The 24854-nt window shown below is 41.2% G+C and overlaps 6 protein-coding genes across 7 annotated transcripts; 5 read left to right on the plus strand and 1 right to left on the minus strand.

Annotated features, from left to right (window-relative positions):
- Nucleotides 1–769: 769 nt before the first annotated feature.
- On the plus strand, nt 770–1978 carry ndufb3 (NADH:ubiquinone oxidoreductase subunit B3). The gene is made up of 3 exons (XM_072441060.1): nt 770–864; nt 1534–1662; nt 1742–1978. The coding sequence occupies exons 2-3, from the start codon at nt 1535–1537 to the stop codon at nt 1890–1892; spliced, it is 279 nt and encodes a 92-aa protein (XP_072297161.1). The 5' UTR covers nt 770–864; nt 1534; the 3' UTR covers nt 1893–1978.
- Nucleotides 1943–6349, minus strand: LOC140355820 (UDP-glucuronosyltransferase 1A1-like; the record flags this gene model as incomplete). The annotated part of the gene is made up of 10 exons (XM_072440464.1): nt 1943–2322; nt 2393–2612; nt 2686–2773; nt 2858–2983; nt 3063–3156; nt 3233–3360; nt 3499–3647; nt 3731–3794; nt 4343–4834; nt 6230–6349. Coding segments are annotated over 10 exons (1752 nt in total), but the record flags the coding sequence as incomplete, so codon positions are not given.
- Nucleotides 6350–6443: 94 nt separating this feature from the next.
- On the plus strand, nt 6444–8791 carry LOC140355700 (uncharacterized). Its single transcript, XM_072440357.1, has 6 exons — nt 6444–6572; nt 6879–6950; nt 7056–7516; nt 7589–7664; nt 7915–8031; nt 8119–8791. Exons 2-6 carry the CDS (start codon nt 6913–6915, stop codon nt 8525–8527), a joined length of 1101 nt encoding a protein of 366 aa, XP_072296458.1. The 5' UTR covers nt 6444–6572; nt 6879–6912; the 3' UTR covers nt 8528–8791.
- A 1472-nt stretch (nt 8792–10263) lies between these two features.
- Nucleotides 10264–12946, plus strand: LOC140356238 (C-X-C chemokine receptor type 4-like). The gene is made up of 4 exons (XM_072441061.1): nt 10264–10602; nt 10673–10881; nt 11633–11916; nt 12185–12946. Exons 1-4 carry the CDS (start codon nt 10588–10590, stop codon nt 12778–12780), a joined length of 1104 nt encoding a protein of 367 aa, XP_072297162.1. The 5' UTR covers nt 10264–10587; the 3' UTR covers nt 12781–12946.
- Nucleotides 12947–18564: 5618 nt separating this feature from the next.
- On the plus strand, nt 18565–23217 carry mcm6 (minichromosome maintenance complex component 6). Of its 2 annotated transcripts, none has more exons than XM_072441062.1 (18): nt 18565–18788; nt 18921–19067; nt 19588–19698; nt 19777–19864; nt 19945–20106; nt 20192–20357; nt 20558–20706; nt 20774–20924; nt 20995–21136; nt 21218–21359; nt 21431–21538; nt 21612–21767; nt 21840–21968; nt 22043–22207; nt 22402–22534; nt 22605–22796; nt 22869–23008; nt 23086–23217. In XM_072441062.1, the coding sequence occupies exons 1-18, from the start codon at nt 18691–18693 to the stop codon at nt 23194–23196; spliced, it is 2490 nt and encodes an 829-aa protein (XP_072297163.1). In that variant the 5' UTR covers nt 18565–18690; the 3' UTR covers nt 23197–23217. The 2 variants fall into 2 exon arrangements, with proteins under 2 accessions (XP_072297163.1, XP_072297164.1); XM_072441063.1 differs by having other exon boundaries at nt 22402–22525.
- Nucleotides 23218–23585: 368 nt separating this feature from the next.
- Nucleotides 23586–24847, plus strand: LOC140356245 (uncharacterized). The gene is made up of 3 exons (XM_072441072.1): nt 23586–23654; nt 23879–24152; nt 24610–24847. Exons 1-3 carry the CDS (start codon nt 23588–23590, stop codon nt 24764–24766), a joined length of 498 nt encoding a protein of 165 aa, XP_072297173.1. The 5' UTR covers nt 23586–23587; the 3' UTR covers nt 24767–24847.
- The last annotated feature ends 7 nt before the right edge of the window (nt 24848–24854 follow it).

The raw sequence follows: 24854 nt of genomic DNA on the forward strand, positions 1-24854 counted from the left end.
TAATAACGGCTTTATCTTGTGAATTTTCTATAACTTTATAATTTAGTACATTAATGTTGATTTTAAATAGTGTACCAACATGATCTCTGAGACTGTAGCTATTTTTAAATTAATTGTATGCAGTTTTGATGTATTAAAATTACACATGAGACTGGTTGATAATGTGATGTGACAATGTAAATACACAGAACACAATCCCACAGTTTACAATCTTATATTAAATACAAAACTAGCAGAGAAAGCCTTACAAGCACTACTGATAAAGTAAATTAATACTGTCAGGGCCGGCTCATGACATAGACAATCTAAGCAAATGTTTAGGGCCACAACTGATAGGGAGGCTGTAACCAGACCAGAAAGAGACCATAAACACAAATTAAAATGTAAAATTTGTATCGATCTATGTACAAATACAAATATGAAACGATAGCTTATCTTTTAAATATAGCATTTTGTGTGGCCTATTGAAAGGGGCACTTTGACCAAATAACTAAAATGCACCTGAAAATAGGACATGACAGGTGACTTATTCTTGGAGATACCCTTAACGCCTCCTTTTTTTTGGCCTGTTGGAAGAAAGTACAATGTGAAATGGGGGATGATTTCATTATGTTATTTCATTGCATTCTTATTCAGGGCCTCCAAATGCCCAGAGTCGGGCCCGGATACACTAATCTCATAAAATATGTGCTGTGTAAAAGCTAAGTAGTTTAACAAAAAGTATTACATAAACTAACAGTAGGGGGCGGTAATGATCCTGGGATGAATTCCTGCCATTAAATAAAAGAAGAAGAAGCTGTAAAGCAGCAACTTCTGCCGTAAAAAGCAGTCGTCGAGCTGCAGAGGTCACAACAAAGTATTCAGGTGTAGTTGTCTTCTTCCCTTCATCATTATGATTGTTTCTGCGCATTATATTTCCAATTTACATTAAAGAACCGAGTTTGGCTTTGGAAATAATTCATCTAAACTAACCAATAGATATGTTTTAATACACGGAATACGATGTAGCGTTAGCTAACGAAGCTGTCAGTCCGGTGGAAAATATAGTTTTAACTAACCGTAGTATATTTAGATATTTAGGACATGCATGTTAGAAAAAAAGACAATTGTAATGAATCATGTAATGTTAAATCACTATTTTAGTTTGTAACCTGCTAACGCAAAACATTACAAAGTGTAACTAAACTACATTTGAAACGAGGCAACAGCACAGCACTACACACGGTTCATAATATTTTTAGCCTCTTATTTACTATATTGAGGCTTTGATTTCTATAGAGTCTTTAGTTGCCTTTTCTCTAAAGATATGTTTTGTTGTAGTATGCATTACCTGAGTGAATCCTTGTCATTAAGGCACTTGTCTTACGAGGTTGTTCTCCATTTATAATGACGGGAACTTACTTCAAACTTCTCTAGACAATTAATTGTCTTCTACAGAATTCTTCTCCCTCAGCCTGTTATATTTGGTGAACTTGATTTGTGTGATTCTATGAAGAGATGATTAATCCTGTTACAATAACTGTTAACTTGCAGCATGGGAGGGGACCATGGACACAACAAAGTGTCTCTGCCGGACATTAAGCAGTGGAAAGTCGATGGAACCCCGCTGGAGTTCACACAACAGAGATTGGCAGGCAGAGGTCTGAAGGACCCATGGGCACGGTCGGTAATTTATTTGTGTGTTCCAAGAATATTGGTTTATGATCCTATATCAATGTATTCTTTTTCTCTTTCCATGTAGAAATGAAGCGTGGAGATATTCTGGTGGCTTTGCTCGTGCTGTGACTCTGTCTGATGTTCTTCTGAGAGGATTCAAGTGGGGCTTCGCTGCCTTTACTGTTGCTTTGGCCGTAGAATATGCACTTTTCCCTCCCAAAAAGGGAGGCCACTAAAATTCATCCTTGTCCTTGATCCCCAGATTACATAATGGAAACATAACATATATTCTGTACATTTCTGTTTTATTAAATGATTTTGACCCCATTTGGAGCACCTTTTTCATGTTTAAGCTTTATACAATATTGATTTATACAAGCAGTTCTTCCCACTGGTTAATCCTGCTTCCTCTTCTGTCTCAACTTCCCGAAGCATAGTTTTAAACCTTTGATAATCATTATTGTAAAAACCAGTGTGACAGTCAAAAGGAAAGCTATGACGTCTAGGCTGTAGTACTGAAACCAGTTGAGGCTATGAACTGCAGATTTGAGGTGTTTTGCTCCTTTGTGTTTCATCACATACTCTGTCCAGTACACGGACAGCTCCAGCGGGTCAACAGGTCGGTCAGTGTGGATTGCTGACAGCTTCTGTATGTTCTCCTTATACCTAAACGTAGAGTATAAATTGATAAATACGAGTAATTGTAACTGATGATAGTTTCTAATAACGTTCTTACTTTGGATTGTTCATGACCTCCTTAAGTCCGTCAACAAGGCTTTCTGTAGTGATCGTCTGTATATTCAACACAATCCCTGCTCCTCTGGCCGCAAACTTCTGTGCATTATCAGGTTGTTCGGCATTCAATGGCAACATGAGCATTGGAACGGCATGGCAGAGTCCCTCAAAGAGTCCATGTGAGCCAGCGTGGGTTATGAAAGCTCGAGCCCCCGGATGTGCTATGAAAAGAATGTAAAATTATTCTAGACAAATTCTCTAAAACCTGGGGATTCATATTTTGAAATGACAAACCTAGTAAATCATTCTGAGGCACCCACTTCATTAATTTTACATTTTCAGGGATATTTTCATGAACTGGCCCAATGTATCTCCATATGACCTACATAAAAAGTATATTATTGTTGCTGCAATTTTTTGTAGCAAATAATATTGTGCATGTTTGTGCTCCTTTCTTTGAATTTACCTTTTGGGGAATTTGTTTGAATGCATCAAAGAAAATAGTTCTGGTTTCCTCCGGCATTTCAGCCACCACGGTACCAAAAGTCATCACCACAAATCCATGCTCTCCTGAAATCCATGGTTGGAGATCCTACAAGATCAAAATAATTTTAACAGCGTTGTGGTTTCTATTTTTTTTGTCTCTTAGCACCAAGATTAAATACACTTACATCTGGCAGAGGATTTCTTACATCACAGTTGATACCACCAACAAGAACCATATTTGGCATGAGAGGACGAGGAAACTCCATTGTGAAGTCAAGTCTGTATTTTTTGTTATAAGAATACACTATTTCAAACTTGATGTATGTCTCTTAACCTAATTTAAAACTGTCAATACCTTAGCAGCCAGATGTCAGATTCAGACAGAATTTCGGCCACGGTTGCATCCTCACCAAGAAATTGAGAGGTTATTTGATCAAAATGCCCGTAGAGCAAACGGCACATCAGCGGTTCAATCAAGGTCACCTGTAGGTAAGGGGCAGACTTATAATGATCATATAAATAAATAATCAATTGAGTCTATTGCATTGTTAAACATTTAACTATGTATAAGATAATTGTAAAAACATGGTTTAAAGGCAGTTGGTCCAAAGTTTCACTCACTACAGTGTTAATAACTCTTTGCTTGAAGCTCATTTTGTCTGTGAAGCCAGTGAAAAAGCGAGGTACATATGACGGCGGAGACGGACAGCCTGCAGACTTCATATCCAGCAAACATGGGATCCCTCTCAGTAGATTTACAGTGGGAAGACCTGAACATGAAATGTGAACACTGGTAAATCCATACACCATTGTAAAAGATTGTAAAAGATTCTAAACAAGAACCATAACTTGCCAAATTTACGAGCAATTATTGAACCAGTTGGAACCATGGGATCTGTCAGCATAGCATCAAACCTCTGAGGAAAAAACATCATCTGTTTCCATACATTTTATTCATGTTGGTTGTTTAGGTATTTGCCCTGTCTAAAACAGCATTTCCATTTCACCATAATGCTTTTTTTGGCTGTTGCTTTTAAAATATATACATATTTTTTAACTCATTAGTGTCTATTGTACTTGATGTACAAACTTCTTAAAAATGCAATATTCTTGCTACCCTACTCCCTTTGAATGCATCTATTTGAGGATAAGCAGACTATGTTGTGCTTTCTCATGCAGATGCCAACAGTTTCTTGGACGTTGTCTATGTTGGGTTCAATTAAATCTATTTATTTTTTAATGCTTCATATACAGCCTATGTAATTCTATACATTCATCAGCAAAATGTAATCAGTACTTTGTCTCCAAATCTGATAAAGTTGCATCTAAAATTTCCAATTCATACTCATTCATATGAGCAAATGATCCAGGAGGTGTTGTGATTTCTGCAGATCCTGCACTTTTTCATTTACTAGTACATATTATGTAAAAGTCTTATTTTCTTTCAATCATGGCTTTGTCTCACCTGCTGTTGTAGATGTGAGATAAGTGTGTCATTGAACAGAAGGCTCTCTGCTGTTGAGTGAAGTAATCCATGTATATTCTGAAATTGTGTTATCTTCCTTCTAATCTTGTCCATAAAGGGAAGTTCTTCTTTTCTCATCATATCTTTGTTCAAGGACATTATTGAGTCAATATAGGTCTTGTCGTACGGGACAGGGAACGTGATCGTCTGGTAGTGCTTCCCTGGGCCCATTCGGATATTGACCTCAGGTATCACCACTGTCACCTGGTGCCCACGACGACCCATTTCCTGAGCGATTGCTTTGATGCCCACCCAGTGACTACCATCCATCGGAATCACCAAAAGTTTCCCCAAGAAATGAGCAGAGCTGGTGGAGACATTGCCTGACATCACTATGTCCTCAGCCATGTTCAGCAACACAAACAAAAAGAGAGCCGCCTTCCACATTGTCACCTTCATGCTTGGATAGGCCACGGCACGTCCCAATGACAACTGCAGAAGGTAGGGGAAAGTTCAGATTAAAGAAAGGAGGACACACCCTAGGCCATGAATGCTCTCAAAAACACTGCCTTTTAGTTGTTGAAATTCCTCTGTGAATTAGCTTAGTGTGTGTGGATGTGTGTGTGGGAGTTATTTATTACATTGTGGGACCTTAAATCTGTATGCACACTCATGGGGACCTGCCTCCCTAATTAGATCCCCATGACGTAAATCCTTATTTAAATTAAATCATTAGATCAACATCATGATTTTAAGTTAAGATAGAGGTTAAGTTAAAAGAGGTTAAGGGTTAGTTTAAAGATATCATCCTTTCGGATAATTAGTTTTCTCAAAGTTATATTTGATTGATTCATGCATGTTTGAGTATGCATATAATGCAAGTATTTGGAGAAATTAAGACTCTGAGGGACACATGTAGGATTCTAAAAATGGGGCTGTATATCTTTCGTTGTTTGGTCGATTAATGAGTCGATGGCATCGTAATCAACTAGCTAACATCTTTATTGTTAGTCTACTATTATTTAATTTATATCGTAAGGACTAATATGGTACAGCAGCAGAAAGGAGAAGGTATGGAGTAAGCTAGTTAAAGATTTGGGACCAAATCATGAGTTTAATCTTTATCTAAATATAAATACACTCTTTCCTAATACTTGTGAGTGTCCAAAGTCCATAAACCTGACAGAAGTTGTAATCCAATGTAGGTCAAAAGGGTCTTATATAATCAATAGATGATTTTTACACACTAACAAGCATGCCAAATTCTGCTAATCAGTTAACAGTGAGTACTTGTAATAATAAGCCTATACACAATTAACTCCATGGGTTTAAATAGTTATATAGTTAGATTTGAATGCTCATTGTAGTCTGCAATATATAACGTAAAAACTCTAACTAGGTTTGTTTGTTTTTCTATTGGTGCTGCTGCCAAATCACTATAAAGTTGTATTTAATGTGCAACTGGACACAGCATAGACTTAAATAACACACAGAGGTGGGTAGAGCAGCAAACATGTCTACTCAAGTAAAGTAGGCCAAGAAATTACACAAGTAAGTAAGAGTGTATCTTTGAAGTGGACAAAACCTTAAGTAATGTATAAAGGTCATAAACCACGGGAATTAGAACAACCGAATGACTAGTCTGAAGGATATCTAAAACATTTAATATTGTCAACCTAAAACTTTGCCAAGAAACTTCACAGTTGGAAGTGACCAAAACGTTGACTCACGTAGGGAAGTAGTAGTAAAAGTAAAGTGTCAGAAAACTACTCGAAGTGCAGTTTCATTTTAAAGTACTACCTACCACTGTCAGGAGAACGAAGAAGGCAATGACAGAAGAAAGAACGCAACACAAAACTGTCCAACGAGACAACAGATCGGTATTACCTCAGGACGGTGCAGTTTTCTCCTTTCTCCAAGATGAAAACAATCTGTCGGGTTTGGTGATTTGTTTTCCTTCCTCTTGTAGTAGCAAAGGTGCAGTTTCCTTTCTTTTTCGTGCCTGCGTGTAGTGAACGCCCCAAGCCGCTAGGTGGCCTCAGTGAGCTGTTGTCTCTGACTGCAAACGACGCCGGGGGAAAAAGAACAAAACACAGCTGGAGCGCGTGAACTACGACCGCTGCAGCCCCGGGACCTCTTCACGGACTCGGGCCAGACACGGACGCCGAGCCCAGGGCGGCTCCAGCGAGCTCCTGGTCAGACTCCGGTACACCGCCGATCTCGCCCGATGGTTTGTCCGTTTCAAATACGTTGTACGTTAAATGAAGCGAGGGTTTGACGTTAATTCGGTCGGTTGTGCGTGAACTGCGCCACCACGCCCACCGAGTATCTTATTTAAAGCAGTGTTTACCTTTTTTACCACAATAATTCCAACGTAAAATGACCCAATCAACCGGAATCATCGTTTTAAACTTTCAACTTTCTTTCGTAAAACTAGTGAGACTCGTTGTTGCGATCCTAAAGACGTATATTAAATCATATCGTTATTTAAAGTGTATTTATAATGGCAGTTATCTCGTGTGTTGTTGTCTTTCAGCTTGAGAAAAGATGAATCAGATGGCTTGGAGTCTATGATGCATTTGTTTTTTATGAAGGTAGAATATTACAGGTGAGGATGTGTGATGTGTGTATGCAATCAGATTGTTTATATACAGCTGGAGCTACTGGCCCTGAACATAAACCACATTTTCAGTTTCTTGTTGCTTTTATGTAGATCGTTTGAATATTCTGTGAAGTGGAAGGACCCAATGAATTCAAAACGCAACTCCAGACGGCCCAAGACCTTGAAAGCCCAAACTAGCCCAAATTCCAGTGAAGAACCAATCCAGCGCAAGATAGGAGGCAAGAGGCAGCAAAAAAGGAAGAAAAGGGCACAATCTGGCAACACCGGAGCTGACGTCGACAAGCAAAGCATCAGAGACGTCTTGGACGTCATTGATAGAAGTCGCGAGGACTTGCCTGATGAGAATGGCCCGTTGGTGGAGGTGGCAGATGAAGGGGTTGACCACTCGGACGATGACCAGGTCTCTGTCAGCAGCAGCGTCCTGTCCGGCCCGTCCCGCCCTTATAACCCCTCTGACGACAAACCACTGACCCTGTGTCCAGCGTGTCGTAAACTTCAGCAGAGGGTGAAGAGGATGAAGAAGCCTCTCAAGGACAAACTGTTGGACACCAGTAAGAACATGGTTATTTAACTTAGTTTAGGCTTAAATTGAGGCCGAGTTAATGTTTTATATTGCTTTTTAGACCCAAAATCTCTCACATGTGATCAATGGATTCTTCTCAAACCGTGGAGAAGCAAGAAAAAGCTTGACAGCAGGAAGTAAGTAACATAGTCTGTTACATACATCACTAGGTCTGTTAACATGCATGCCAAAATCTGATTATCTGAACTTTTTATGGATTTGTGGACCTTTTTTTGAAGATTATTTATTATATGGAAACTGCTAATTACAATGAGCATAATCAGAAGGACCATGGTGAGAAATAAATCAGAGTTTGCTGTTTTAATGTAGTTTTAATAATTTGACTCCTATTGATTTTTTGTTATTATATCTCTTCCTATTTTTCAGAAATCTGTTTGGTCTTGCACAATTGATTCGTAAACTACGGGTGGTAAAAAAAGGCAAGGAAAAAAAAGAGCTGGCGATTGAAATTGAGTGCTCGAGACCGCACCTGTTTTTACAAAGGTGAGGTTTTGACAGCATAAGAAGGAAAAGGAAAAACAGAATCCGTTTCAAACACAATATTTAAAAGGAATGTTTCTCTTTACCTAGAAATCTCCGTCACGGCATAAAAAATCCGATAATGAAAGAGAAAAAGAAGAACCAGAGGAAGAGGGCTCGAGAAGACTCTCAGGGCCCACGTGTGGCAAAGCAGAAACGGACCCACAGCAACCACCAACCAATCGGCAACAGCCGTATGCACAACACAGAGCCAATAAGAAATAGCCTCAGTCACAACAACAGTGTTGATCCTATGAGCACCACCTCCTCTTTTGATAGTGGGCCAGATGATTCTGACCTGACGTTCAGGCTGCCCCCGGTGACTGTCCCGTCTGAAGCATCAGACAGTTTTAATGACTTCCCAAACCAAACTGTTCCTAAAAGAGGAGGTGGATTCAGAGACTTGCTGGCCCAGCTGCGAGGGAACAATAGCATGATCATTAGAGAGACCCGCTACTGAAGTGACCACATGTCCAAAGGGTGGTCCTAGTTCAATAGTAATTTAATTTATTTGTTGAAGTTTGATAATTACCACTAGTTATGGGGATGATCTATAAGATTGTAGCATGTTCTTCTTTTATTTCACAATATTTATAGTCATTAACCCAGTTTCAAGGCTTTTGCTGCATGTTTAAACAACACAAATATGTGTGGCTTTTTTTTAAGCATAAGAACTATTTTATTTTAACATTTGACTAACATTAGGCATCAAACTGAAGCAATACTAATGGAATATTTTTGAAGCTTATGAAATGTTAAATTTTTTTGAGGATATTATTAATAAATAGGTTTGCCTCGTGTCATAAGTTGTATTTAAGATGGAAATATAAAGAATATTTAACAGTTGAAATAAAATAATCCATGGACATTACACATGTAAACTTACTGTTTCTTGAATGTCCACACGGTGGCACTCCTAGCAGATTGTTGAGGTCTGTCACCTTAAACTGGTTGTTTAAATTGGGAAATTGGAAAAATATACTGATTTAAAACATATTATTTTGAAGGTTACCTGACCTTCAAAATAAGGTTTTAAATCTGTATATTTTTATCCCTTTTTGTTAAGACTCAAAGCGGTTTGTCTGAGTTGTAGATATTTTTGGTTTTTGGTTTGTGCTGTTTGTCTTTTGATCCTTCCCTTGATAGTGTAGTAGGTTTGCAGGAAAGGGTGGGGTAAAGGGTTTGGAGATAAGAGTTAGGGTGCCAGTGCCACTTTGAGAATTTGACACTTTTTGTCTGTTTATTTACAGGATTAGTATAATTGAAGAGAATGGGGATTTGCTGGCACAAATAGAAGTGGCAGTGCCAGGAAATGTGTCTGTTGGCCTTGCACTGCTTCTGATGTGACTTGTTGACATTTGACCAACAAATATGTTTGTGTGCGGAGTATGCACGTTACAACAATGGACTGCTATAGTCTATCAATGAATACATGTTATATGCTAGAAACCTATTTTCATTCATCAACAATTTTTGGGGACAAACTGAAAAAATACCACATTATATTTTTAGAACATGATTAAATTCTGTACCAGCTAAGGATTTTTTTTGATTTTTTTAGCCGATGGGCTTTATTTGACGGGACAGCTTGGTGTGAAATGGGGATAAGAGAGAAGGGAGGACATGCAGTAAATTGTCAGAACCAGGATTTTAACTCTCAACACTGCAGCTGGCTGCACGTGGATCCTGGCATAAGTGCTGCCGCCTTAACCACTCAACCACCGGGTAGCATGGATAAGGTTATTCCATGTGTCAGCTTAACCTAAAAGAACATTATTATCCTGGACCGAGCATAACTAATTTAGATTCTGAAACTGTCTCAATTAAATCTAAATAATTTGGGTTCTCATTCTGCCCCACACAACCTGGAAACCTAGAATAGAAATTAAATTAATTTGTTCTAAAAAAAAAACAAAAACTCAAATTATACTGAGTCTATTCTTCCCCTACTGGAAAACCTTTGACTGCATACAAGTAACCTTCAAATAATTCTGTCCAATAATTATGATTTCTTCCATTATTGATCCCTATAACAACATTTGAACTTCGAAAGACCCCCACAGACAACGCAACGGCAACCCCAAAATGTTTACCCCATTTTACATGAAAGATTGACAGATATTAACTTCTGAAACTCTACACGTCATGCACCGGCCTTTGCAATAAGACAAAAGTTTCCACACCCCAGTGACTTCAGAAACTGCCTTTACTTGTCCCGATCCAACAGTGCGTGTAGCCAAAGACGGGACACTGCTGCCCCACTCTTCACTTCTCATTCTTTACCACTGTCCCATGCCGATTATCATCGAGCAAAAGGTCCCAGGGCCAAAACAATTCATGTACGCACACACTCTGCTCGGCATCCTGTGATAGGATCAGCACCTGACACCTCGAAAACAGGAAAAACATTTTGTAGGGACACAGATGTTTGGTGGGAGGAGCTTTGAGACTACTATTTAACGAAGAGTAAAGGAGGAGACTAGTGCCTTCATTCAGAAAAAGTCCAGGAGTAGATGTACCATGTCGTACTATGAGGTAAGATTGGTGATGATTGGATGTTTTCATGTTCAATGACTTGGTTTTAATGTAACTTTTTCATCCCCAGCATATTGTTTTGGACTACGACTACAATGACACCGGTTCAGGCTCTGGGTCAGGGGAACTGGGATTGGACTTGGATGAGCCCTGCGATGTGGAGCACTTGATGACAGCTGAGTTACAACGGGTCTTTTTACCTGTGGTCTACGCACTCATCTTCACTCTGGGCATCACTGGCAATGGGCTCGTGGTCATAGTGTTGGGATGCCAGCGTAGGTAAGATGCCTCCATTTCAGTTTCAAATACATTAAGTTTAAAAAAAAAAGTGCTATTGTTAACTATTTGTAAATTAAATGACTATATTATGGCTCAATACCTGATTTACTCTTTACTAGTCTTCAAATTAAAACATTCTGTACATCAAAATTTACATGGAGACAGGGATCTCTTATTATTCATGACATACATAAGAAGTGTTGCCTCTGGTGATTACTGATTTGTTTAAACTAGGGTCGTCAAAAGTATCAAAACTAGATACCGTTTTTTCCGGACTGTAAGTTGCACCTTTTTTCATAGTATTGGGCGGTGTGCGACTTATACTCCGGAGCGACTTATATGTGATATTATTTGTTATTTTCACACTTGCAACCGCATTTCATACTCCAGTGCAACTTATATATGTTTTTGTTCTTTTCTATTATGCATTTTTGGCTGGTGCAACTTATACGCCGGAACATAGTAGAGCAAGTATTGATATTGAAAAAACACTTGAAAAGGACAAAATTCTGCCTTTTGTGAATAGTTTTAGAATGAGAACTAACAAACAAAGAAGATACTATCATTTTGTGTAAAAAATCTAGTCTAAACCTTTAAAAGAGCATTTGAATCGTCATTGAGTATTCCTTAGTATCAAAATCGAGTTGAGAAAAAAAATGTCTAAAAAACTTAATAAAACTATAAATATATTGAATTTTTTGCTGAAAAAAGTTTCAAATGAATGCTGACATCCTCCTCTTTTGGTGTTCAGGTCCAAGTGCAGCCTGACAGACCGGTACCGCCTGCACCTCTCCGCTGCAGACCTCCTCTTTGTTCTGGCTCTTCCCTTTTGGGCGGTGGACGCTGCTCTGGCCGACTGGCGTTTCGGAGCGGCCACGTGTGTTGGTGTTCACGTCATTTACACCGTGAATCTGTACGGGAGCGTCCTCATCCTCGCCTTCATCAGCCTGGACCGGTATTTGGCTGTGGTCCGAGCCACTGACACTAACACAGGGGGACTGAGGCAGCTGCTGGCGCACAAACTGGTTTATGCGGGTGAGTGCTGAGCTGTTTATTGAATTTAAGTGTCTGGCTCAATGGTATTGTGGCAGAGCATCACCCAAAAGGCTAAAGCTAAATTCTCCCAAACAAAGTCATAATTAAAACCCCTTGAACCTTTGTTGTGAAAGTGAAAATGTTCCAATAATAACAATATTCTACCCATGAGCTCCAAAAGGCTAAAGCTAGATTCTCCTTATTGTTTCTGACGTTCATGTTTATTAGCGCCACATCTTTGCATCTCTAATAAATGTTCTTCTTCCAGGTGCGTGGTTGCCTGCAGCTCTGTTGGCCATCCCTGACATGATCTTTGCCCGAACTCAGGAAGGAGCTGAGGGAGCTACTCTTTGCCAACGCTTCTACCCAGAAAAGAACGGTCCGTTGTGGGTGTCAGTGTTCCACCTGCAGCTCGTCCTGGTGGGTCTAGTGGTGCCCGGCCTGGTTCTTCTGGTCTGCTACTGCGTGATCGTCACAAGGCTGACGCGGGGCCCGCTCGGAGGACAGAGGCAGAAGCGCAGAGCCGTACGGACCACCATAGCTCTTGTGCTGTGCTTTTTTGTGTGCTGGCTTCCCTACGGCGTGGGGATCTCTGTGGACTCCATGCTCAGGTTGGAGCTCTTACCTCGTAGCTGTAACCTTGAAGCTGTCTTGGGGGTTTGGTTATCTGTGGCAGAACCAATGGCCTTCGCTCACTGTTGTCTGAACCCACTTTTGTATGCCTTCCTCGGGGCGGGGTTCAAAAGCTCAGCCCGGAGAGCCCTGACATTGAGCAGGGCATCGAGTTTAAAGATTTTACCTCGAAGACGCACGGGACAGTCCACCACCACAGAGTCTGAATCATCCAGTCTGCATTCAAGTTAGGGGTTACCTGTGCCACATTGTAAATACTGTATAAAGTGAGTTGTAAGAAAGAAACTGAAGAAGCAGTCTGCTGGACCATGACTAGACTTTAGTTTCTGATGTAAATACTGTTTTCACAATCGTTTTTCTGATCTTTAATGTTTCTAATAAAATATTTTGATTCATATCATCATTTCTGTCTTTTCTGCTCCTTTGTTAATAATATTTAGTTTACAAATGGGTGATATTATTTTGCTAAATGAGTAAATACTCTAACTGGTAACTGGTCTCCCTTTCAACTGTGGCCAATGATTTTATTTCACAACATTCATAAATCTGTCACTGAAGAAATAATGACATTCTGTTCTACCCTTATCATACACCTTTCATATGCATATTATATTGCATTCAATCTCACTTGATCTATATCAGTGGTTCTAATATAATACTCATAATACATAATGCAAAGTACCACAAAATTTGCCCTGTGAGGTACCAAATCTATAAAAGGTCTAAAAAGGCGAATATTGGACTACAGCATTACTAATAGTTCTAAACAAGAAATTATCCAAAGGAGGACAAAAATGTGGATTTATTTTAAACCAAACTGTAGAAGACCTTGTGTACCACCAAAAGGAGTGTGTACCTATTCCGCAGTTTGAGAAACACTGATCTATGTTATTTCTCCACTGTAAAAACAATCCAGTTCTGTCCAATCTTAATTCTGAATAGCCCTGTGAGGTCACATTTATGAAAATTAGACTAATGGACAAAGATAATAAATCTTAAAAATTGCGTCGCCTTAACAATACCTTCCATCTTATTTTACTGTTGATAACTAATTGTTGTGTTTTTGTGTGTGGATGTTTCTCGGTTGGCTTTCTGATGCCATTCAAAACCACTCGTGTGCAGTGGACCAGCTGCCTGTGCCAGGTGTCTAGTCTGTAGATGAAGGTACAGTACTGTGCTAATGATTTAAACTGCTGTCGGCTCCATACGTGAGAGCGATGGGGGTCAGGAGGTCTATTTTCCCAAACACACTTGGCCTCCTAGTGCTTCCCATATAGTTTACTTCCAGTGGAAAGAGAGACAAACAGAAGGTGGAAGTTTACAGTGTCCTGTTTCCTAGAGGAAAGAGGATGACGATGAGCGGGTGAGAAAGAGGGCTCTGATGCAGCCACACAATAAGGCTATGGATCAGTGATAACAGTGAATACATTTGCATCACAGAATATTGTATGTTGAATCAAAGCCTCATCGACATTGTGTAAATAAAGTTCATTCATTCACTGCCTCACCCCCCTCACTCGTACAAACCGCAACACAATCCTCATCTATTCATAGTGGCCAAAACAGGAAAGACTTCCTGCTGCTCATTTTAGGAAAAACAAGCAGCTAAAACAATTAACAACTCAAGCCTCCTTCTCAAGACTCTATCAGGAAGGACAATGATGGGCCTTCACATCTGAGGTGCCCACAGGATTGACTGGCACACTTTGGCTTTGTACATATTTATACACAATTATACACAAATATGATTGTGCAAATATTATTAGGCCCGAGCGCCACAAGCTGGCGAGAGGCCTATTAATCTCGTAAGGCCGTGCGAAGCACGGCTGCGAAAGTGCGCACGTAGTGCGCACAAAATCGAGCGCGAAGCGCTCGCCCACTTCCAAACACTCACTAACGCACTCCTCCACTCATGCACGCCCCGTGCATACTAATTAGTTGTAGGAAAATGGAACATTACCGTTGTAAACGGGCGAAGCCCGTGCAAAAGTTCGCACTAAACGAGCACTTTACATTGGGATGAGTGCTTTTATCCCCATATAAAGCACTCATTTGCGCTAAGTAGCTCACGAATACGTTCCCCATCTCTTGCATGTTCCGTGCATATAAGCATGTAAGGCAAAAATTGAACATTATTACTGTATAGAGGGCCAAAAACACAAAGTGGGCGGAGCCCACTCAAAATTAACGAAAGTACCCGTCAGTGACCAGGGGCCCACACCATGAGGTAGGAAAGCGCGAGCGCTTTCCGAAAATGTATAGTTTATGATATTTGAAAAATGGGAAACATTGTTTTCGCATCGGAATATTATTCTTTCTTCTTCTCGGGACCAACCCCCCTATTTTTCACCCAGTGAACATTGACGAAAAGTCACAAAAATTTGCACGCCTCTAAAAATCGTGCCTCTCTACATTCTGGCTATTTCCCTTTTCTAAAATTAAAAAAATTGGCGCGTCAGCGCCCCCAAATGTACCAAAAATGCATTGAGAGATGGGAAATGACCCAAAAAAAATCTGATCGTAGAATCATGAAATTTGGCGCAGAGGTAGATGGTGACAAGAGAAGTAAAAAATATTATTACGGCAACGCCGTCCGCCCAACCAAATGTCGGCCATATTGCTTCAAAAATGGCTAAACATGACTTCGGAGTTTTTCCAAACGTCGTACTTTTACGAACTCCTCCCAGGGCGTTGGCCCTAAAAAGCTGAAATTTGGTGAAAATGCTACTGAGGAGTGGGACATCAAAAGTTATCCAAATTACATTGATACCTCTCACGGTCTCTGTGCGGCGAAGCCGCAAACTGTAGCTAGAATTTCAGAAATCTCCCATATTTAAAATTTCTGCCGTTTGCGCAGATAAAGTCCGAATTGCGTCAAATTAGAATCAGTTGTTAAACTCTTTGCCTTAAACCTACTTGAAGTGAAATAAATTCATTTGGCGCCACAGCGCCCCCTACAGATTTTATATGGAGGTTAAATGTTTAGTTTTGCGAAATTATATGAAATTTGACACACAACTCAATTTTAGCATCCCCATCAAAAAAGTCAATGACTCATGTCATAATTGTTATGGCGTTGCCGTAACGATGACCGAAACCTTTCATGTTATTCCAATGGGGAAATCGCCAGAACATGTTTACACTTTAGACTTTCACAAACTCCTCCCAGGGCGTCAGCCCTATTAACCTGAAATTTGGTGAGACTCATCTTCAAGACCATCAAAAGTTATCCACATTTTCATTCAAAGAGTCACGGTGTCTGTGCGGCAAAGCCGCACATTTTGCCAAGAATTCAAAATAAAATTGCTTTTTGATGGTAAAACAAAGGGGAGAAGATGTGACAGCGTCACAGATTCAGCAGTAGGCGTAATAAAAGGACAATTGGGGCGCGTTAGCGCCCCCTCCTCTTGCGGCGTGGCGGCGGTGTGGCGGCGGCGTGGCGGCGGCGTGGCGAGGGCCGATCATTGCCGCTTGCGGCTATATTTATCTCTTATTACCCTACAATGTCAAGTGCACCTGTACCTGTTTCATCCCTCTGAGCTAACTGTTGCACACTCTTTGCTGTCCTGTTAATCTCATATGATCTTTGAGTTTATTGTCTTAACAAAAAAGTTGCATCAGTGTAGATTACAGTAACATTCTGACTGTTTGAACAACTTGAACATGATCAAGAATATTGCATTTTTAATTCTTGTCCAATGCAATACTTTAAGTTTTTATATCTTACAGTAAATAACGTCCCAGCATGATGAATTAAAACGAATTGCTATGGGCTAGTATTTTGCTGGTGTTTTAATTTGCCAAATGAGTAAGTGCCTTGTGTGTGTGTGATGGCCCACAGATGTTCCTGAGTTTCCTGCGGCTGAACAATTGTGGGAAAATAAGAGGTCAAGACAAAGAGAGAAATATAGCTGCAAAGAAACACTAGTCTGAGTCCAAATGGTGCACAATAACTTCCTGCTTTGAGCCGCTGGATTCACACAATGAGACAGGTGAAACCAATAGCCCGCTGAGTGTTTGTATGGGCCACTGCAGATGAGTAATGTGGGAACAGATAAGCCTGCTTTTATACACTCAACTCTGTGCTGTGTCCCCCTGTTTGTTGTGATTCTTTCTTTAAAGAAGCAACGTAGAAAATACAAAGACAAATAAATTGATTCCAAATTATTACTTGTTTCTTGAGCTTGTACATATATATACATGATATTGTACTATTCCTTAGTGTAAGATGTATTTTGGGTAAAATGGAGGACCTTGTATGGGCCTCTGTAGCAAATTCCTTCAAAGCAGAGGTGTCCATGGCCTGTTGGCTTCCTGATGAATTAGATTACTTTTTACTTACTAAATTAAAAAATAAACAATAAAACTAATTTTGTGTGATACAGACTTGACATTAAAGGTGGTATGGACGATTTTTTTTCAGCAATTTTTTTTTATCATATTTCCTCGTGGCGTGGATAAATCATTAGTCCTGCCACGTATCAATCATAAAACGCACCTACCGCGCACCTGCAGCCGCGTGCGGTTCGTCCCCACGTTTCCGCGTGCCTAAGCGCATGGATCTATCATAATATAGTTCCCTCAGTGTACGGGGCAAAATGAAGACGGAGAAAGACAGTTCGAGCTGACGCAGAAGTGGACAGAAATCTACGGGAGACGAGCGATGCGATGCGCTCCGTTGCGCTAATAAACAAACGCACGTGTGTGTTGTATCAGTCCACACGGGGGAGTGCGCATGCGCACTTCCGCCTGCGTTCTCAAATCGCCGAAAAATCGTCCATACCGCCTTTAAGGTGTGAATTCATCACAGTAATGTTGCCCATTAGCTACATTTATATTATAGATTAGGCCTATTCAACTTAAGGTCCCCCTCCAAATGATCTGATCTAGCCAGGATTCCATCTTTCCTTCGGTTTAATTCTGGGTTAGTACTAGGGCTGTGCTCAATATATCAATATCGTGATGGACTTCTTGGCAAAACGTGTATCAATATGCATATTGTGATACCTTTAAGCAACCAAGCAAGTCATTTGAAATTGTAGAATTACACTTCTACAGACTGCTGTTCATCATAGGACAGTTGTATTCTGATATTCAGGACAGTGTGAACATGAAATTCTAACAAATCAGGACGCGTATCGTATCAGGTTTTGTGTATTGGGATTCATATTACATCGTGGACCCTGTATCGGGATACATATTGTACCGTGAGGTACTAGGCAATACCCAGCCCTAGTTAGTACTAGTTTATACTTGGTTCAGTCCTTGTTTGTTCCCACTTTAGACCTGTTTTGGTCTTGATTTAGACCTGGCTTGATTCCGAGTGCTTGGTTTCTGGTCCTAGTTTAATTCTAGTTCAGTACTGGATTGTCAATTTCGTAGCACAATGTTGTTAAAGCCTTTTGCATTTTATTTTCCCACAAAAGTCCAGCAGTATTTAGTTTATTAAGTTTATAATTATTGAAACAGAGTTGTGGATATTTTGTTCAACACAAAAATGTTGATAAAGCAGTGGCGTGTTGTGCACCTCCGGCCCAGAGGCCATAGCCTTCTGAAAAATCTGTCCCTCTTCCAAATTAAGTTGAATATCCGTCTTATAGATCCATGCTTAGCCTCTTGAGTCTAGATGAAACAGGCCTTGGTCGCTGCTGCTTCAGAAGATCCAGGTGGAAAACAGCCCCCTCTAGCGGTCACCTTTGGCTCGTGGCTGGGGAGGAAACGCTTCATATTGCAAACTTGAGAAAAGTGAGGAATCATGATTGGCAATTTGCGACTTCACACATAATCTAGTGCGACTATGATAGGGTTTCACTGACCCTCTGCGCTTATCTTATTATTACTCTTGTTACGTTCATAATGTGCATCTTTGCAACTATAATTTCGGATGTATAGGGCAGAGAAACCGCTGTGGAAACAAACGTAACACTTCTGATTGGCTCCACGCTCGTCTATATTTGCATGTTGTCAGCCATTGGCCTAAAACGGCGGGCCAAACGTCACGTGGTGAGTCTTTTCGCGCGAAAGTGTCCTCTGTTGTCAGGACCTGTGCTCGTGTCGGTGCGGACTGGGCTGCCTCTTTGTTTTCACATTCCCCGCACACTATAAGCCTACTTTGGACGTTTTTTTCCCCCGAACATCAACATGGACGTAGCCACAGCCACCGCCGAGACTTCCGCAGAGCTCGTGAAGGACGAGTTGGCCGAGAAATGTCAGAAGTTATTCCAGGCGTTTCTTGAAGAGTGAGTGACTTCCTCGGGCTCGCGTTGAGCCTCTCACGCGTCTTCCTTGTTGAAACGAAGCCTCGGACGTGTGCACGCGTTGCCGTCGCACACCAGCGGCTACAGCGAGCTTACGTGTCGTGTGTTGTGCAGGTATCAGAGCGCGGACGGAGAGGCGAAGTACGTGCGTGAGGCGGAGGAGCTGATCCGGCCCGAGAGGAACACGCTGCTGGTGAGCTTCACGGACCTGGAGGGCTTCAACCAGGAGCTGGCCACCACCATCCAGGAGGAGTACTACAGGTAAAAGACTCGTTTTACTGCCCGGTTTAATGCCTTTAAGTTGTGAATGTACTTCTAAAAATGCATGGTTTTGCTTTTCACGCATTTACAAAATATTGGGATAATTTTATAGTTTTTTTTGGTCCTCCTGAGCAGGTGTAGCAAGATCTAGACATGAGACCCTCGCACTGTCCAGGGTGCGGGATGGGTCAAATGCATTGGATGAATAATCTGTAATGGTTTTATTTTGAAACTACTCTACTTTATTTGTTCTCTTTAAGTTATCCTTGATTTATTCTCCCTTTTTAGATCGTGTTTAACCTCAATTTATGCCTGTTCAAGTCCAGGTTTAGATCTGGCAGTACCAGGAAAGCAAGATGTTATTGTGTTGTACTTGTTAGGAATAGTTTGAGAACCACTGGTTAAGAAAATGGACAATGTATAATGCATCGTTGATTTCTCCGTCATCACAATAGTAACCTCGGTAACTGTACGGTAATGAAATATGTCGAGACCTCATCATGTGTTTGTTTGTTTTCAGAGTGTATCCCTTCTTGTGCCGCGCTGTCAAAAATGTTGCACGGGATCATGGAAACGTCCCGCTGAACAAGGAGTTTTACGTTGCCATTCAGGAACTACCGATCCGACACAAGTAAATACAATAACTTCTCACTTATCAACATTCAAGTTTCTTTTTTAAACCATTACATGATTTCACTCAATATTGTAGGATCCGCGAGCTGTCGTCCATGCGCATCGGCTCCTTGGTGAGAATCAGTGGTCAGGTCGTCAGGACGCATCCAGTGCACCCCGAACTGGTAGTTATGAAAATACCATTGGCTGTGCATTGTATTTGTTTTCACGCACAAATTGCTAATCATTTTTGAACTCTACACAGGTGAGTGGGACCTTCATTTGCATGGACTGCCAGGCTGTGATCAAAGATGTCCCACAGCAGTTCAAATACTCCCCACCCACCATCTGTAGAAACCCCGTCTGCAACAACCGCGCACGATTCCACCTCGACACGCACAAGTCCAAGTTTATTGATTTCCAGAAGGTACAGTTTTTTTTTTTTTCCAACAGTGAATAGCTCCGATGCAAGTATAGGGTTTAAATGCCCATGTGTTTTCTTAAATGGTCAGGTTCGTATTCAGGAGACTCAGGCAGAGCTGCCCCGTGGTTCAATCCCGCGCTCCCTGGAGATAGTTTTGAGGGCGGAGGCGGTGGAGTCGGCTCAGGCTGGAGACCGCTGCGACTTTACAGGAACTTTGATTGTTGTGCCGGACGTATCGCAGCTGGCCACCCAAGGTACACTGAGAATCTGATTTAATATATTCACACATACTAATATCACTGTTTAAACAATTAAGCAACTGTCACAAGCAGACATTCTTGAATCTGTTAAATAAAATGCAAAACCCTACATGCCATGAAAAAATATAAGGATTCTAAAGAGATGGAAACGATTTTAAAGTTGAATAATGCGCGATTTGACATATTCTGTCCAGGGATTCGAGCAGAGTCCAGCTCCCGACTTGCTGGTGGACGACAGGGCTTTGAAGTGGAGGGTTTGAGGGGACTGAAGGCTCTGGGAGTGCGGGAGCTGTCGTATAGACTGGCCTTTCTCGCCTGCAATGTTGCGGCCACAAACCCTCGCGTATGTCACACATCTGGCCTCATTACTTTGTTTAATAAATGTGTGTAATTAATAACTGTCTTGATAGTTTGGAGGCAAAGAGCTACGGGAAGAGGACCAGACGGCTGAAAGCATCAAGAGTCAAATGACAGAAAAGGAGTGGGAGAAGGTGTTTGAAATGAGCCAAGACAAGAACCTTTATCACAATTTGTGCACCAGTCTCTTTCCCACTATTCATGGTCAGTGACTACATTCACTTCTACATTTAGTAGTGATGTTATTTCTAATCCATTGTCCTTCTCTGTTCAGGTAATGATGAGGTCAAGCGCGGCGTCTTGCTCATGCTCTTTGGAGGTGTTCCTAAAACGACTATGGAGGGTACATCACTCAGAGGAGATATCAATGTCTGCATTGTTGGAGACCCAAGTACGGCAAAGAGCCAATTCCTCAAGTATGATGAAGCCCAAATATTTAGTTGTATCTAATATATCACGGCTCTTCCTGTGGTGTTAAAATGTATTGCTGTGTCCAGGCATGTGGAGGAGTTCAGCCCCAGAGCCGTGTACACCAGTGGTAAAGCCAGCAGTGCAGCCGGTCTGACCGCTGCTGTGGTCCGAGATGAAGAGTCCCATGAATTTGTAATCGAGGCTGGAGCCCTCATGCTGGCAGACAATGTGAGTTTCAAATGTAATTTCTCAGCCATTACCACATTTGTACTTTAGGTTAATGCTAAGATTTTTTGAAGGGTGTGTGCTGCATTGACGAGTTTGACAAAATGGACCTGAAGGATCAGGTGGCCATCCATGAAGCTATGGAACAGCAGACAATCAGCATCACTAAAGCTGGAGTCAAGGTAATGCTTTTTATCCACAAACATGTATTAAACTGTTTTGCGACTTCTCTTATGAGAATTAAATATCTCCAAGGCTACTCTGAATGCTCGGACGTCTATTTTGGCGGCTGCAAACCCGGTCAATGGACGTTACGACCGCAGCAAGAGTCTGAAGCAGAATGTCAATCTGACAGCTCCCATTATGAGCCGCTTTGACCTGTTCTTCATCCTGGTGGACGACTGTAATGAGGTACTTGGTTGGTCTGAGTTGGTTGGTCTAGTATTGTTTATATCACACATTTATAATGTTATGATGCAATAGGTGACTGACTATGCCATTGCTCGACGAATTGTGGACTTGCACTCTCGTGTAGAGGAGTCTGTGGACAGACTGTATTCTCTGGATGAAATCCGCAGATATCTGCTGTTTGCGCGTCAGTTCAAACCAAAGGTGGGTCTCTGACTAACTCACTTTCATTGTTTAGACTTGTCAACTGAAAAACAACAGTCTTCTTGAATGTATAGATTTCCAGCGAGTCCGAAGAGTTCATTGTTGAGCAGTACAAGCGTCTGCGCCAAAGGGACACCTCTGGAGGTGTGTCCAAGTCAGCCTGGAGGATCACTGTGCGTCAGCTGGAGAGTATGATCCGCCTATCTGAGTCTATGGCCCGTATGCACTGCTGTGATGAGGTGTGTAGCACAATGTTGGAAAAACATGTTCTTTGTTATAGAATGAACATGAATACATGCACCCTGTAATAAGTTGGCCCCTGTCCAGGGTGTACCCTGCTTAAGGCCCTAAGTCACTGGGATGGGCTCCCGTCACCCCCCCTTAACTGGAACAAGCGGTAGATAATGTATGATTACATGCACTTTGTCTTCAGGTTCAGCCCAAACATGTAAAAGAAGCTTTCAGACTCCTGAACAAGTCAATCATTCGAGTTGAGACGCCTGACATTAATCTGGAGCAGGAAGAACAGATGGAGGAAGAGGAGCAGCATGAAGAAGGTACACAAAGTTTACAAGGACTTACAAGCACTTTACTGTTGCTATGGCATCTCCTAATTTTGTTGACTGGACTTTATAGCAAGCGTGCCAGATGGGGTGAACGGCATCAATGGCCATGACGCAGTCAATGGAGTCAATGGAGTGACCGGAGTCAATGGTCACATGAACGGACACTCTGAGAGTCAGCTCAAACCCTCTCTCCGCCTGTCCTTCGCAGAGTACAAACGCATCTCCAACCTCCTAGTACTGCATCTGCGCAAAGCTGAAGATGGTCAGTGTCGTCAGATTACCGGTATACATAGCGCTTTGTAGTATGTATTTTAATTATTATTTGAACTTTCAGTTGAGGAAGAGGAGGAGCTGAAGAAGAGTGCTGTTGTGAACTGGTATTTGAAGGAAATTGAAGCAGATATTGAGTCTGAGGAGGATCTGATAAATAAGAAGGCACTTGTAGAAAAAGTCATCCACCGACTTGTTCACTATGTAAGTGTTTACTCCATTTACTGTACTATTATCCAAATTGTAAGAGGCTATATACAAACAATTGTGGTCTTTTTCAGGATCACATCTTAATTGAGCTGTCACAAGGTGGGCTGAAGGGGTCGGAGCCTGCAAGCACGGAAGAGGAGGCTGTGTTGGTTGTAAACCCCAACTACAACCTTGAAGATTAAACTAATTGCTGTAGATTTTTGATTTGTGTACCTTTTTTCATATTTGTTTCAAATGCTCTTATGTAATCCATATGTTACGGATCCTGGGTGCGGCGACCACGTTAACAAAAAGAATAATCCATACATACATACATGGCTGCAGCATTCAAGGTGTGAACTTTGAGAAAAATGTCTTGACTGCCAAAAATATTCTAGAAATCATAGTGTTTTGGGCTTATAAATATGTTGCTATTTCTAAACTGTTTTGCATAATCTTGTACAGGCTTTCTTAAGGCGTCCTGTATGTTCCTCTTAAGACATGTGGTATTTGATTAAATAAACTTGGATCCATTTCTGTGCTTTCTTTATCATATTTACCACTGTGTGGCAGTGTTGACTCAAAACATTGAGAATGCGCATGCGCAGCCTCATCAACATGTCGGCCTTCAGGTCAGCAGCAACACGGATATCATGGAAAGGTAATTAATAACCTTGATTACGTCAACACGGGTAAATGTGGCAGAAATAGTTTGGGCTTATTAAATTCGTTGCTTTTGAAATTGCCATGATTACGCGAATAACGTTATGTTGAGCCTAGTAATGTTTGCTTTGATACGTTAGCTTCTGTTGAAGCGCACATACCAGACAGGTCTCTAAACAATTCACGCGTGTTATCTTACGAGATCGTCCTTGGGTTTTCCAGGCGTGCATTTTGCAGCTGTACGATCCTTGATCACACACAGCCAAGTCCAGTTTGCCGGGCTGCCAGCTGCTCGCAGCCGGCTTCTGTATGTGTCCACCACCATGTGCAGCTCCTCCAGACATGTCCAGCAGAGCTCACCCCCTAAACCAGACCCAAAACAAGACCCAAAACCTGCCTCAAGAGCCACAGATGAGGAAGAAGAGGAGGAGGAAGGACCTGAATACATACCCCAAAGAAAAGCCAAAAACCCAATGATGGGAATTGGATATGCCTGGTCAGTATTCTGATGGTGGTTCTGTACACAGACCTTAATAACTTAATCTTAATATTGTAGAAATAGTGTCAAAGGTTGACATCTGGACACCTGGTTTTTAATGGAACACTACAGGACAAATTATGGAATAAACCAATTTAGGCCTGTATCTAACCCTTAATTTTATCCTAGAATTATTCCATGGCTTTGTAGTGTTTTGACCTTTGTAGTTTTCCACCAGATAAAGCTCAGATACCACACAATATTTGTATTAAACAAGTCTTAAATGCCACCACCATGATTAAGCAACTTGCAAACATTTCATGAAACGTTAGTGTAAATACTTCTACAATACATTTGACTTATTAAGGTGTCCACAGAGCCTCAAGTCTCATTTAAACATAATATAATTGTCAGAGTGAATCAAAACATAACCAACTTAAAATAATTGTACATTTAACTTCTGTGCCACTTTCAGGATGATCGGTCTACCAACGGGAATCATCACTTTCATTTTGGCCAAGAGACAAGTGGATAAGAACAGACTGAAGCAACTGAAGGTCCGACAGAGGATGAGGCAGTCGAATGAAGGAGAGTTTGAGGGGAGCCGATACCAACGGCACACTGGAAGTTAAAATGAACTAAGGACTAAATGTAGATACTGTGCAGTTTATACAAATATAATGAATATGAAATAAAATGTTGAGAAAATCCAACTTTATT

This window comes from Eucyclogobius newberryi, unplaced genomic scaffold (assembly GCF_026437365.1).
Source record: "Eucyclogobius newberryi isolate DKJ021-1_F unplaced genomic scaffold, fEucNew1.0.hap1 SCAF_12, whole genome shotgun sequence".
Taxonomy (NCBI): domain Eukaryota; kingdom Metazoa; phylum Chordata; class Actinopteri; order Gobiiformes; family Gobiidae; genus Eucyclogobius; species Eucyclogobius newberryi.

Coding starts and splice junctions, on each gene's coding strand:
- mcm6 (XM_072441062.1), top strand. CDS start 18,691: ATGGACGTAGCCACAGCCACCGCCGAGACTTCCGCAGAGCTCGTGAAG. Junction 22,535..22,604: donor GCATGAAGAAGGTACACAAA/GTTTACAAGGAC, acceptor TGGACTTTATAG/CAAGCGTGCCAGATGGGGTG. Junction 22,797..22,868: donor TCTGCGCAAAGCTGAAGATG/GTCAGTGTCGTC, acceptor TTGAACTTTCAG/TTGAGGAAGAGGAGGAGCTG.
- LOC140356238 (XM_072441061.1), top strand. Junction 10,882..11,632: donor GTGTTGGGATGCCAGCGTAG/GTAAGATGCCTC, acceptor TTTGGTGTTCAG/GTCCAAGTGCAGCCTGACAG. Junction 11,917..12,184: donor GCACAAACTGGTTTATGCGG/GTGAGTGCTGAG, acceptor TTCTTCTTCCAG/GTGCGTGGTTGCCTGCAGCT.
- LOC140356245 (XM_072441072.1), top strand. CDS start 23,588: ATGCGCATGCGCAGCCTCATCAACATGTCGGCCTTCAGGTCAGCAGCA. Junction 23,655..23,878: donor AACACGGATATCATGGAAAG/GTAATTAATAAC, acceptor TGGGTTTTCCAG/GCGTGCATTTTGCAGCTGTA. Junction 24,153..24,609: donor ATGGGAATTGGATATGCCTG/GTCAGTATTCTG, acceptor TGCCACTTTCAG/GATGATCGGTCTACCAACGG.
- LOC140355700 (XM_072440357.1), top strand. CDS start 6,913: ATGATGCATTTGTTTTTTATGAAGGTAGAATATTACAG. Junction 7,517..7,588: donor GGACAAACTGTTGGACACCA/GTAAGAACATGG, acceptor ATTGCTTTTTAG/ACCCAAAATCTCTCACATGT. Junction 8,032..8,118: donor CCGCACCTGTTTTTACAAAG/GTGAGGTTTTGA, acceptor CTCTTTACCTAG/AAATCTCCGTCACGGCATAA.
- ndufb3 (XM_072441060.1), top strand. CDS start 1,535: ATGGGAGGGGACCATGGACACAACAAAGTGTCTCTGCCGGACATTAAG. Junction 1,663..1,741: donor CTGAAGGACCCATGGGCACG/GTCGGTAATTTA, acceptor CTTTCCATGTAG/AAATGAAGCGTGGAGATATT.